At 38.6% G+C, this 12,595-nt stretch overlaps 1 protein-coding gene across 1 annotated transcript in view; it reads left to right on the top strand.

The window, feature by feature from the left end:
- Nucleotides 1-12,595, top strand: part of LOC126195688 (cohesin subunit SA-2-like) — a 357,264-nt gene that overhangs the window by 60,171 nt on the left and 284,498 nt on the right. The window contains exon 5 of the mRNA XM_049934316.1: nucleotides 5,067-5,247. Coding sequence (XP_049790273.1) covers nucleotides 5,067-5,247 — 181 coding nt within the window. The remainder of the gene's footprint in view (nucleotides 1-5,066; nucleotides 5,248-12,595) is intronic.

Genomic DNA, 12,595 nt, shown 5'->3' with positions numbered 1-12,595 from the left:
GGATGGGAAGGGATGGTAGGGTAGGGGTAGCGGAAGTGGAGTGCCTGCGTGTGTCTGTGTGTGTGCATGCACGCGCGCCTGTTAGTCTATTGTTGATGAAAGCCTTGGCCGAAAGCTTTGTTAGTGATAGTCTTTTTGTTATGCCTGTCAGCAATTCAGCATCTCTGCTATATGGTGAGTAGCAACTTTCCTTCTCATAATATTGTTACACTCCATCCTGGTTTTTCCATTGGTTAAAAGTTATAAAAATTTGAGTGAAAATCTGCTTATTTCCAAAATTGTTTGTTGCCCATGAGAAAATGCCAATTTTTGGGAAATCTGAGAATGAAGGGAATGTGTAACATTTATAGCTTTACTGTCATCACATTCAGCTATAAGAAGCTCTTCTTAGAGCAGATGAGAAGGCAGCAGTGGGAAGATGATGTAATGTGGTGTGAAGTACTGCTGATAGATAGTTTATTCAGTACATGCATTGTGAGAAAGACCACCTAAATTGTGATCCTTCTCTGCGATTGGCTGCTGTGTTCAGAAGTAGCCAACCAAAATGATAAACTTCTGTTATTAATATTAGAAAAACTCAACAATTAATTCACTTGTCTTTCATATAAAAACATCTCTCACTAGCAAGCTATCATTTCATTATTTCAAAAGTATTAATTACCACCAGAAAAACAAACATTTGCTAAATGAAAAGACAGACGAAGCACTTCAAAGATCTTTGGTCACGCCTGACTTGGATGGCGACCGAGGTGGTTTGGCTGTCAGATCAGAGCTTGATCGGCGGTCCCAGAGGACAGACATGTTGCCCTCCCCAGTTGGCATCAGTTAAGACTTAATTAGCGATCTCTAGTTTGTAAATGTAAGAGCACAATTGTTAGTTAAGGAGGACATACATCTTGTCTCCTGCAGTCTGTATTAGTTGAGAACTAGTTTGATAGTACATATGCAAGCATGCAGTTCATTATTTAGTTTATTCTTTGTAAAAATGTGAAGAATCAAAGTTATTTGTGAGTCATGAAGTAGACTATAATTGTACAGTTTCTCGTAGTATGGTAATAAAAAGCGAGTAGCATCCCATTCCAACGAACAAGTTCAAAATTTAATAATTTATGCGATAAGAGTTCCTACAGTTTACTAGAGCCTCAACATAATGGATTCATAACCTATGTGCTGTTTTCTGCTCAGTGGACAGCAACTATAGCAGACCACAGGTTGGTGAACATTACTCAGAACTTAAGCATTCACTCATGGTGGTGGAAGCAACTAGGCAGCTTGCAGGTACTGCAGTCTTAGTACAGATGAAATCAGTGAGACATCATCTGTGGTATCACAGAGGAGGTAAGAGGGAAGGAAATTTTCGAGAGAAGGGATTTATCATACACACATAAATCTCTCTGGCTCTCTCTCTCTCTCACTTGTCATAGTAGGTAATAGTGTGCAGTGAGGTGGCATACAGCATCACAAGTCAGTCATTTTTGGATGTCATTTTACTATTTAATTCCCTTGTTTCCATAAAAAGGCAAAATTATTCCAGATGTTTTGGAGTATCTTATGAGCTTGGAACAGACATTTGAATACTCAGAAGACACTGGGAGGCTCCAAGCAGATGAGTAGTTTCTTGTCTTAGCCAGTACTGCAAGTAATATAGCTACATGGTAGCATTACCAAGGTGTATCTCTCTCTGCCTGCCCCTTCTTTGTTTCTCCTTTATATAAAAAAGTGCAACTTATGTTAGTTAAATAATTTCAATTTAAGGCTGCAACTAATAGCAATTCATAACTGATTTCATACATGTTAAATAAGTAGCTAGGCATTAGGTGGAATTATCGCCCAATATAAAAATGTCTTTACTAAGAAACATGTGGCTCTTGTGCTTTGACAAAATGTATGTTACATCATTTGATTGCCTGTTGTCAATATAACATGATTTAACTTGCAAATACTGTATAATAAAGTAAAAGTATTCTCATTTACTCTACTGTTACATTTTAGGGAATGAGATCCATCTGATTATTAAATACAATAATAATTGAAACGATAATTAGGTCTAAAAACATTTTATGTCTATTGTGATCATTACATGAGGCTTTAGGTTATATTTTGAAGGAACTTTAATACAGCATTCCATCTGCAACAACATGATGTTTTTGTGAAGTTGGTGAGTGAGGTAGAAAAATCACATTTTCTTTAACTATAATTTCTTGACTCAAAAATATTTAAGGTATATATTTTGTGATTACTTCCATTATTCTCATAGTTCTCCTCCTCATACACATCTGCCTCTTTTACAGAAATAGGTATGTAAACATGATATATACACTGTAGCATGGCACTAATATTCATTACTTTCGTACATAATCACCATATGTGATAAAACATTTCTTCCATTTGTGTGGCAAGGTATTATTGCATTCTTAGCAAAAAATTTGTGAGCCCCTTCTACTATGTAATAGTGGCATGCTGAATTTTGCAATGGTTTGAAATTGTTATTTACCAAGTGTTTCAGAGAGGTGCAAACCATTAATGGCTGGGTCAATGCTGTAAGGAAAGGTCTTACTTCCTCTTACATGAGAGAGAATAACAGTTCATATGAACTGTTAGCTTAGTGTAGTTGAGTATTATCATGCAGAAACTTATATGTTGTGAGGTAAGTGTGGTTGTTGTAGGTGAAATATCTCAACAGTGAGTCACACTACATAGTACCATTCACTGCCTCTTCTCTGCTGAGGAAGTCATATTGGAACACATCCTTGTGGCTCCCAAAGACTGTTGTATTCACTTTCTTAGTACCCAGAAGTACTACCGATTTATTTGATGTTGAGATGATGTATGTGTTTATAACATGAATATCTGCTTCAGTTCTTGATTCACCCACATTGTCACAACTGTACTTTTTCTTGAAATTTCACCATGTGCACATTGCACAAACACATTCTAATGGCTTTGTGATATTTAATGAGTAGAACTGACACCCAGAGTAAACAGTTAGATAATAATTCTGCTTGGACGTGAGAAGGAGACAACCTTGAGTGTAGCATAGCTACCATCTTGATCAATATATCAGGGTTGCCACAAGTTCAGGAAATCAGGGGATTTCAAACATTTTTTTCAGTAGCATGAAATTGTTCGTTTAATCAGATGTCATGCTTTGTCGATGGCTGGGCGCAGCTGAGTACATGCGCCGCTTCCCTACGCTCTCATTCTTACTGCTTCTCCCCTTCCCACCCCTCCCCTCAGTCTACAGTCAGTGCTGCCACCACTACTTTCTGCTAGCCTAGTAGTTGCCGATGGGAGGCAGGGGCATGAGGAGTAGTAGTTTGATTGGATCTGATTCTCAAAGCTTGTTGACTTAGCAGCTGGAGACAACAGTCTTGTATGCATGAGTTGTGTCTGAGTGATTGTGTTAATATGTGTGCGCTCTCATTTTCTGACAAAGGCTATGGCCAAAAATTTAGTTGTGAGAGTGTGATTGTCTTTTCTATGTGCCTGTCTGTGGCTCAGCGATCATCTTTACGGTGAGTTGCTATCTATCCTCATTAGTGTTGATTCTCAGAGTATTTGTGCAAGTTATCTGTTGCGTGGATGATAACCGCAGTCTCATTTCAACAACATGGTGTCTGTATCATGTGAAAAGCTGGCTACTTGAGTGGACTTGCACGATGGGGCAAGACTGCAGGCTATTTCTGCGAGTATCTCTAACGGATTGGGCCTGCCGATTTGAAGCCCATAGTTTCCCACTAATGTGCAGGTCCTGCCTGTTGGATCTAGTCTCACTGATTTGCCTGCAGGCTAGGTCTGTCTGTGTGTGTCGTAATGCAGTGGATTTTCATGGTTTATCCATGTATCCAGGACTGTGGTGCTTCTCGGCAGGCCAGAGGCCAGGGGTGATGGATTTCAGGAATTGCAACTGTCCCACCATAAGTACATTGTGCAGTGCGGCATTTTATAGACATTTTATTTATTCTAGTACATTTTGGCACTTCGAAAGTAGTTTATATATTAGAAAGTATGGATGATAAGAAGAAGAAGAAACTTGTGAAAGTCGCTGGCAGTTTGTACACTATCTACTCATGTAATTTTTTTTAAAGAAAAATCATATGATACCTGTAGAATAATAGACATAACACAATGGTTAATAACTGACAATAACGAAAATAGTAGAACCAGCATTTTATTGGCAGTCACCTATAGTGTTGGTTTACACAACTCTTCCCCATCTTATACATTTCTTTCAAGAGGCCTACTTTTTTCTGAGGTTATTTCTGAAAGCAGTAATTTAAATCTGTCTTGCAACTCCAACAAAATGCATATTTTTGTCATCAAATGTGTTTTACTTTATTAAAATCAAATAACATCAGCTATCTTAATGCAACAAATATACCATTTGGCTTGTTTTCTGCATCTAAAAACAGGTTAGTACATAAATCTTTTTCTAACGTGTTTAGAAATACAGAAGGCCTTACATTTTTTAATTTTTAATTTATTTATTTATTTTTTTGTCAACTCATGTCTTTACTTACCCTTCAGATCTCAAAATTTCTCAGGGAAAAATGCTAAAACTTGTCTGGAAATCAGGGAACTTAACTTGGAAAGTCTTGTGGCAACCCTGCTATACATCTACCTCATTAACATGACACTGCATAATAAACCCACATCTGTTCCTGTGACGTGAAAATTACACAAAATGCCTTGTAAGTTGACCGTGGATTTCTGTTGGTGATGTGTTCTTCAAACTTGCAAATATGAACTCTCATGTATGTTGGTATGTTATGATTGGTAATATGTGTATCTTACACATCTTATGCATTATCTACTGATTATATACTGTCACTGGTCATCTGCTGCAGTTCAAGCAGCAAATTCAAACAACCAACACAATCTCACAACTTTGAGAGTTTGTGCTATCTTCCTTTGTGAACGTTGTTTCAGCTATAGTGTGACAGATGTCCAGGTAGAACATGGAAGAAAGACAGTACACTAATTGTATATTTTATTTTAAACTGTATTTAATGCTGTACTCTGATAAACTATTCATATTTATGTGTTAGTAATTGTTTTCTTTGCAGGTGCTTTGGAAGTGAATTGTTATCCACAGATAGTGAGAATTTATACTTACTAGTGTTTTCAAAGTATTTATCTGTTGCACAAGCTGCAGGGGAGTTTCTTTTACTTGTATTTGAGGAACAGAAGAAAAAAGATAATTCAAGCCTTTTGGAAAATATTGTTTGTTTCTTCTCTGAGGCTGGGGTATGTAAGAAGATTTGTTTCTAGTTTTATTCTGAATTAGTGTATTCACAACTTATAAAAAAAATTTAAATTTTCTTGTCTTTATTTCTAATGCATTTCTTGTAGCATAAAATTCATATGTAACTGAGCCATTCAGTGAAGTTCTTGGATACTTCATCTTGCTCTTGGCTACTTCTCAGTGTAAAGTGTGCAGTGGTCTCCATGTCTTGGAAAATCAGTGCACCACCTTTGACACAACTGAATTGTCTTCATTAATGCAATCATTTTTTGAATGCATCCATTCCATCTTGAGGCTTGTTTGGACCATTGTACTACACCTCTGCCCAAACACACAATGTATCTGCATGGTAGTATGTGAGCCCTAACTGCATGAGTAACTAGATATTGTATTGTAGTAGTCAGGCTTTTCTGTCCACATTTGTGATATGCTCAGTGGGCTCATAACTTCCATGAGTGTGTGCATGGTGAGCAAGAGTACCCAAGATATTACAGAACCTAATTCCTTCCTTGCACTGCAATCTCCCATTTTTGACTATCCTTAGTTCTCTTTCATTCTCATGGTGGCTGCCTTCGATGCTGCCTCGACCATTACCCTAGGTTCTGATTTCTTTCATCAACGTTTTAATTTGTTTTGTTCGGATCACTTTTTGGCTGAAGTTTTAGTCCTCTCCTGGGTTTAACCTCCATTTTAAAAAATTTTCATTAGTGTGAACCAACAGAGGAACAATGCTAAAAAGTAATACCTACTGCTTACATTGTTAACAAATCTTTCCACACAATAACTGCATCAGCTCATCTTTGGACTTAAAAGCCAATGCAATAGCCAATACGACGTTTTGGGGTCATTATGTACCCATTTGAAAGAGCTTACACAGAGATCAGACTTCTGATGCCTGAGCATCAACTCCCCACACGTACCTTAGAGTAGAAGCTCGTCTTACATTGAGTCTCCTGACAATGGCTATAGTGCCAGATGACCTTTGCTGCTGGAGGTGACATCAGGGTGGATATTTTACACGTGAAATATGTCAGATTGAACCAACACAATGGCCATTCTGATTCAACCATCTCGACAGACAGGTCTAGATATATGAACAATATGAACACAGACAGTTACAATCCTTCTGCTTTATCTTCCCTGGTTGCCCCATGGGAAGAGGGACAAGCCAGATGACTGGGAGCAAGCAATTTACAATTGAACCGGTTCTCCTTTTTCTGTATGAAAATGATTTTTATTCTCTGATATAAGGTTATAAACTATCTTCAGTGTGGGGCAGATTAGTTGGGGTTGGGGCGTCTCATGCTGGGTCTGGGGGACTTGCAACCCTCTCTTCTTTGCCGGCTGCCTCTTTCATCCCCTTTTCCTTTGTTTTACTTACTTTTAGATACAGTTTGCCTCTTTTTCTGCCACATCTTATTTTCCATTTTAGAGGTAGCGCTCTGTCAGACAGTGGGCGCTCTTAACACCTTGACTATAATTAATCAGGCGTGGGATGGCTCTGATCGCATACAGACGTCCTTCCCCCAAAGTCCCACACAACTCCACCTCCCATCCTGCTGCCTTAATTATTTCTGTTGGTTTGCTTTTATTATTTTCAGTCTGACTGATGTCTATTACATTTTTAGTCTTCTCACTTTTACTGTTCTGCTCCTCCCAACTAGGAGGCATTTTTTGCTCTGCAACTGTCTTTTGCCATTAGTCTGGATGGAGGGGTCAGATATGGGTGGAGTTTTTCTCACAGTGGATGAGCCCTGGGAGACTAGTCACCTTCTCTGACCTACAATGAAATGAACTGAGTGTATCGCATTGTTGGCCAGGAGGCCCCATGCAGGGGAGTTGGGCCACCGTATTGCAAGTCCCTTTTAGTTGATGCCACTTCGGCGATTTGTGTGTCAGTTCTGACATACATATTGGCCCCATCCTTATGCTTCTCCATGAATTATTTCTCAGTTCTGGCATCGGTATTGCCTTCAGCTAGTAAACCACTGATTCTTTAAAGAATCGTACTCCTGTGTATAAAACAGCTTCAAACTTTGGACTATTTTACAAGTACGTTAATGTGTTAAATATTTGATTTGAAGCATGTAAGCATAAAAAAGTTTAGAAAAGGTTTGAAATTACGTTTGAAGTTTGCTGCCAGTTGTCAAGTGTTCTCATTCTCAAACACTGGATGAATAAAGTATGGGTTAGTTGCACTCCATATTAAGCAAAAGCTAATTTTTCATGCATCTCAATGTTTATGACATCATATATCCTGAACTACGCGACATACAGTAAAATAATTGTGCAGGTACATTCAGTGGTACATGTGGATAGTACATTCAATATATGTTGCAACTAGAGTTAATACTAAAAGAGTAGCAACTTAAAACGTCATACCTGATGTTTAAGTTTTACTGCATAAACACTGAAAATGTAGGCAGCAATTGACTTTTTTTCTTTCGTTATTTTGTGAGCGTTGTCAGTGAGAGAAAGATTCGTAAAGGTTTGAAATTATGTATAGCTTCTCATGCTCACAGTATTTACATAGCACCCCCTGATCCAGCAGTTATTAAGGATGAAGATAGAGGTAATTATGATGATGAAGGGGGAATACCAAACAATCTTAACTCTCGGCAGCTCTGGGTCAAAGCTGAAACAGATTAACAGACAATGAAAAAGAAATAAAAGAGAAATCCTGGGTTCATTGTACACTAACTTCAAATTTGAAACCTTTTCCTGATTCAAGCTTTTGCACACATGTTGATAAGTCTACTGTGTAAATTGCCGAGTTTTCATTTGACAGTAATCTCATACAATTCATACTTGATGAGTCAAGCAACTATGCACTTTTGAAGAACTTTCTGTGAGGAAATGAGATATTTCTGTGGCATCCCCATTCTAAGTAGTTAAAGAGGTTATACTGGGATTCAAATTTGGACACAAGAAACAATTTTATATGCAATGCCATGAGAAGAAACCATTTTGAAAATTTCTCAGTTGTCTATCCTGTAACGACAATAACAATATTCCATTTATAAAGGAAAATTGCCAAATGCAAAATCAGTATATGAAGGAAGAGTTTGGTAAGGCTACTGCCCCGTTGACTCAGATGAGATATGATTTAACACTTGAAATAAAACAATTGCCATTCTATTTCTGCTTTGACAACCATTTTGCAGGGTTTTCTGTTCTGTCGTTCCTAAGAGAAGAAAGTTATGGAGGAACAAGCACTATTAAGGAAAACAGAGCACCCCAGTATTGGCCCATTTCTTCAGAGGAAGAGCTAGTTAAAAAGTAAAGGTGATAGAGTGGAAACTCACTTAACAAGCACCTCCCATAATGCACAATTCTGACAAGGGGCAAAACAAATTGTAAAAAAATGAGTGATGTTTTGCATAACAAGTGATGATGAGTCAGTGTGACGTCACCAGCCGTTTGCATGCAATGGGGGAAACGTTCAACAATATGAACACCTTTCATTGTCGGCAGCGGCATATTTGCAATGTCTTTAGCAAGTACAGCAGTCTGGGTTTAGCGCTCTTTCTGCTACCATCATGTGAAGCTTTGGATCACACATTTTTCTAGACTTGTGTTTACACTGTGTTTTCTTGTGTGCTAATTTTAATAACCTTCATAGAAATTTCCGCAAAGATAAAGCCACAAGAAGACATCGATAAGAGAAAGAAAATGACCTTAGAAATGAGACGTAAATTGAACGAAAAACACCGATGAGATGTGAGCATTGCTGATTTAGCATGCGCGTACAATGGGTGTACATCAACTATTCGCACTATCCTCAAGAACAAGAACAAGATTAAGTAGATAAATGTTTCAAAGGGAGTGACAAGAGTATCTAAACAATGGTTTTGCATGCTGGATGATGTCAAAAGGTTTCTCCTTATATGGACCAGTGAAAGGCAAGGCAACACTCTTTAACGACAATATCATCTGTAAGAAGGTGAGAATGATTTTCGCTAACCTCCTTAAGAAGGTGCCAGGATCATCAGTGGGCAAAGAAGTGTTTAAGGAAATCCTTGGGTGGTTTGAGAAGTTTAAGAGATTCGTTGTTTGGTTGGTTGATTTGGGGGAGGGTATCAAACAGCAAGGTCGTCAGTCCCATCAGATAAGGGAAGGATGGAGAAGCAAGTTGAGCATGCCCTTTCAAAGGAACCATCCTGACATTTGCCAGAAGCAATTTAGGGAAATCATGGAAAATCTAAATCAGGATGGTTGGGTGTGGGTTTTGAAGTGTCCTCCCAAATGCCAGTCCAGTGTGCTAACCACTGCGCCACCTTGATCAGTTTTAAGAGAAGAACCAGCATCCACAGCGTTCTGAGGCATGGCGAAGCAGCCATATGCGACACAAAAGCAGCAGAGAACTTCATCAGCAACTTCAAGATGCTCGTAGATTCTGAGGGCTATCTGCCACAACAGGTTTCTAATTGTGACAAGACGGGTCTATTCTACCTGTATAGCAGCAGAAGAGAATGCATTGCCTGGCCACAAGCCAGTAAAAAACTGTCCCACACTGCTATTCTGTGGCAGTGCAAGTGGCGATTTGAAAATTAAATTGCTTGTTTACCATTCAGAAACTCCATGAGCTGTCAGGAAGTGTAAAGTCCAGAAGAGCAGGTTAAATGTGATGTGGAGGTCCAACAGCAAGGCTTGGATGTCATGTGATATTTTTTTGTGATTGGATCAATGAAATGTTTGGTCCTCTGGTGAAAAAAGTATTTGCTTGAGGTGAATCTACCATTCCATGCCTTGCTTGTTATGGACAATGCTCCTGCTCATTCTCCAGGCCTACAAGACCACCTCCATGATAAACTTTAATTCATCATGATACAATTTATGCCTCCATTACTCCAGCCTATGGACCAGAAGATTATTTCTAACTTTAAGAAGCTCTAAGCTAAAGCAGTCTTTGAACATTGCTTTGAGTTGATTGAAGGTGCCAATCCCACTCTCATAGAATTTTGGAAATATCACTTCAGCATTTTTGCTTGCGTCAGGATGGTCAGAAAGGCATGGGAAGGGGTTACCAAGAGGAACCTCACTTCTGCTTGGAAGAAGCTTTGGCTGGAGTGCATCGTCAAATGTGACTCTGAGGCATTTTGAGTCAGTACCTGTGGAGCCTGTAGCCAACAAGATTGGGTCTTTGGCCAAGAGCATGGGACTAGAAATGGATAACGATGATATCGATGAGCTTGTGGAAGGTCACAGCCAAGAAGTGACCACTGGAGAGCTTATGGAGTTGCAGTGAGTTACACAACAGGAAATTGTGGAGAGGAGTTCTTCAGAGGAGGAGTAGGATGAGGCAGTAACAGCAAAACAGCAATCTTCTGGTGCAGTAAAAGAATTGCTGAAAGCATGGAAATCGGTTGCATCATACATTGAAAATGGCTATTCACACTACGAATATATTTGACAGTAATGCTGTGTCACATTTGCGCCAAGTGTTGAAGTGTCGGCAGAAACAAATGACTATAGATAGCTTCCTATTAAAAAAGAATCAGTTATGTATTGTGAATAATGAAGTACATAATACTGTATGTATAATTTTCTTTGAATAAATTGCGTGAATAAGATAAAACTTTTAGTACCTTTTCTGCATGGAATGCATTATCATATTTCACATTAATTTATATGGGATAAGTTGTTTTGCTTAACATATGTTTCACACTATGAGTAAAATTATATTCACTAAGCAAGGTTCCACTGTATTTTGAATCTTTACTTTGCAAGGATGATGTCATTATTATCACAGCATGGGTGAGCAATTCAGTGGTTGTTGTAGCATCAATCTGTGAAGGAGTGGAACCTGTACCATCTGTAAAAAGATACTCTGGAACGGAGAAGAAGACAATCAAAGTACAACAGCCTTAAATAATTGCAGCTTATAATAAACACATGAGGGTGGGGGATGGATAGGATGCCATGTAGAGAATAAATATTCGAAACAAGAAATGGTATTCAACTTTACTTCCTTGGCTACTGACATGATATCCGCGTAATGCTTGGTAGCTGAAGAAAGGAATAGGAGCTACGACTATTCAGTCTGAATTTGGGAGAGAAATTAAACAAGTTTACCAAAAGAGATATGTGACCCCTTTAAAAGGAGCAGGCAGGCCTTCTACCAGTCCTATATGCAGATACAAATTATGTGTTCCAAGTGATGTAAGATACAGTGGTATAAAATGCTACATCAAGAAATCTGAGAAAAAGAGGTGCGTAGGTATGTACTGCAAATGGAAGTCATCAGCAGTTTGCACAAAATGTGGGAAGTGTGGTGTAGGATTGTGTCTAGAATGTTTTGAAATATACTACAATATTTTTGCGAAATTCTCCTGCTATTGCTCATAGAAAAACGTGGCTTTGATAAATGTTTATGTACAATCTTAATATGATTTGTATGATATTATGGAAAAAAATGTTTTATCTGCCTATAAGTAATTGGATAGATAAAAAACCTACTCACAAAGTGGCAGTGGGAGAACATACTAATAAAAGATACTAAGCTTTGCTAGCCTTTGGGGCCAGTAGATCCTTGTACTGGCAGAAGGGTTGAATGGGAAGGGAGAGGAGTAAAGGAAAAGGACTGGTGAGTTTTAGGAAAAGGGGTAGAGTTCAGAAAGTTGCGCAGGACCCCTGGTCATGGAAGATTTACAGGGAGGAATGAGAAGGAAAGACTTATTATTGGAGACTGCACCAGATGAGATGTGAAAACCTGAGAACTTAGAGGTGGAAGATATGGTGATATGCAAAACAAGAGATGTGGTTGCCTCGAATGCCAAGGCTGTATTGGTGGGAACATTTGACATGGAAAGGATGGCAGCTGTCAAAATATAAGTTCTGCTGTTTGTTAGTAGGCTTAATGTGAACAGAAATGTGTAGCTAATCTTTGGTGAGGATTATATCAGTGACAAGGAAAGTGGCAGGGGATTCAGAATAGAACCATATGAAATATAATTGGGAGAATGTATTCAGAGATTGCAGGAATTTTAGATGGTCAGCCTCATCACAAGTCCATATAGCAAAGATGTCATCAATGTGTCTAAACCAAACCAGGGACAGAATGCTTATGGATCGCAGGAAAGACCTCTCCTAGTGACCCATGAAAAGGTTGACACACATCCTTAGGTCTTCAGCCCATGGTTTGGTATGGATACATTGATGACATCTTTGCCATGTGGACACATAGTGAGGTTGATCTGTTAAAATTCCTTCTCCCAATTAAATTTCATATGACCGTATTCCGAATCCCATACCACTTTCCTTGCTGTTAAACTCATCCTCACCAAAGGTCAGCTACACATTATTAAATCTACAAACAAACAGCAGTACTTATATTTCGACAGACTCTCC

The sequence above is a fragment of the Schistocerca nitens genome, chromosome 7, assembly GCF_023898315.1.
Source record: "Schistocerca nitens isolate TAMUIC-IGC-003100 chromosome 7, iqSchNite1.1, whole genome shotgun sequence".
Lineage (NCBI taxonomy): Eukaryota > Metazoa > Arthropoda > Insecta > Orthoptera > Acrididae > Schistocerca > Schistocerca nitens.
Note: the sequence above shows the minus strand (reverse complement) of the source record. Positions and strands in the feature narration are given on the sequence as shown.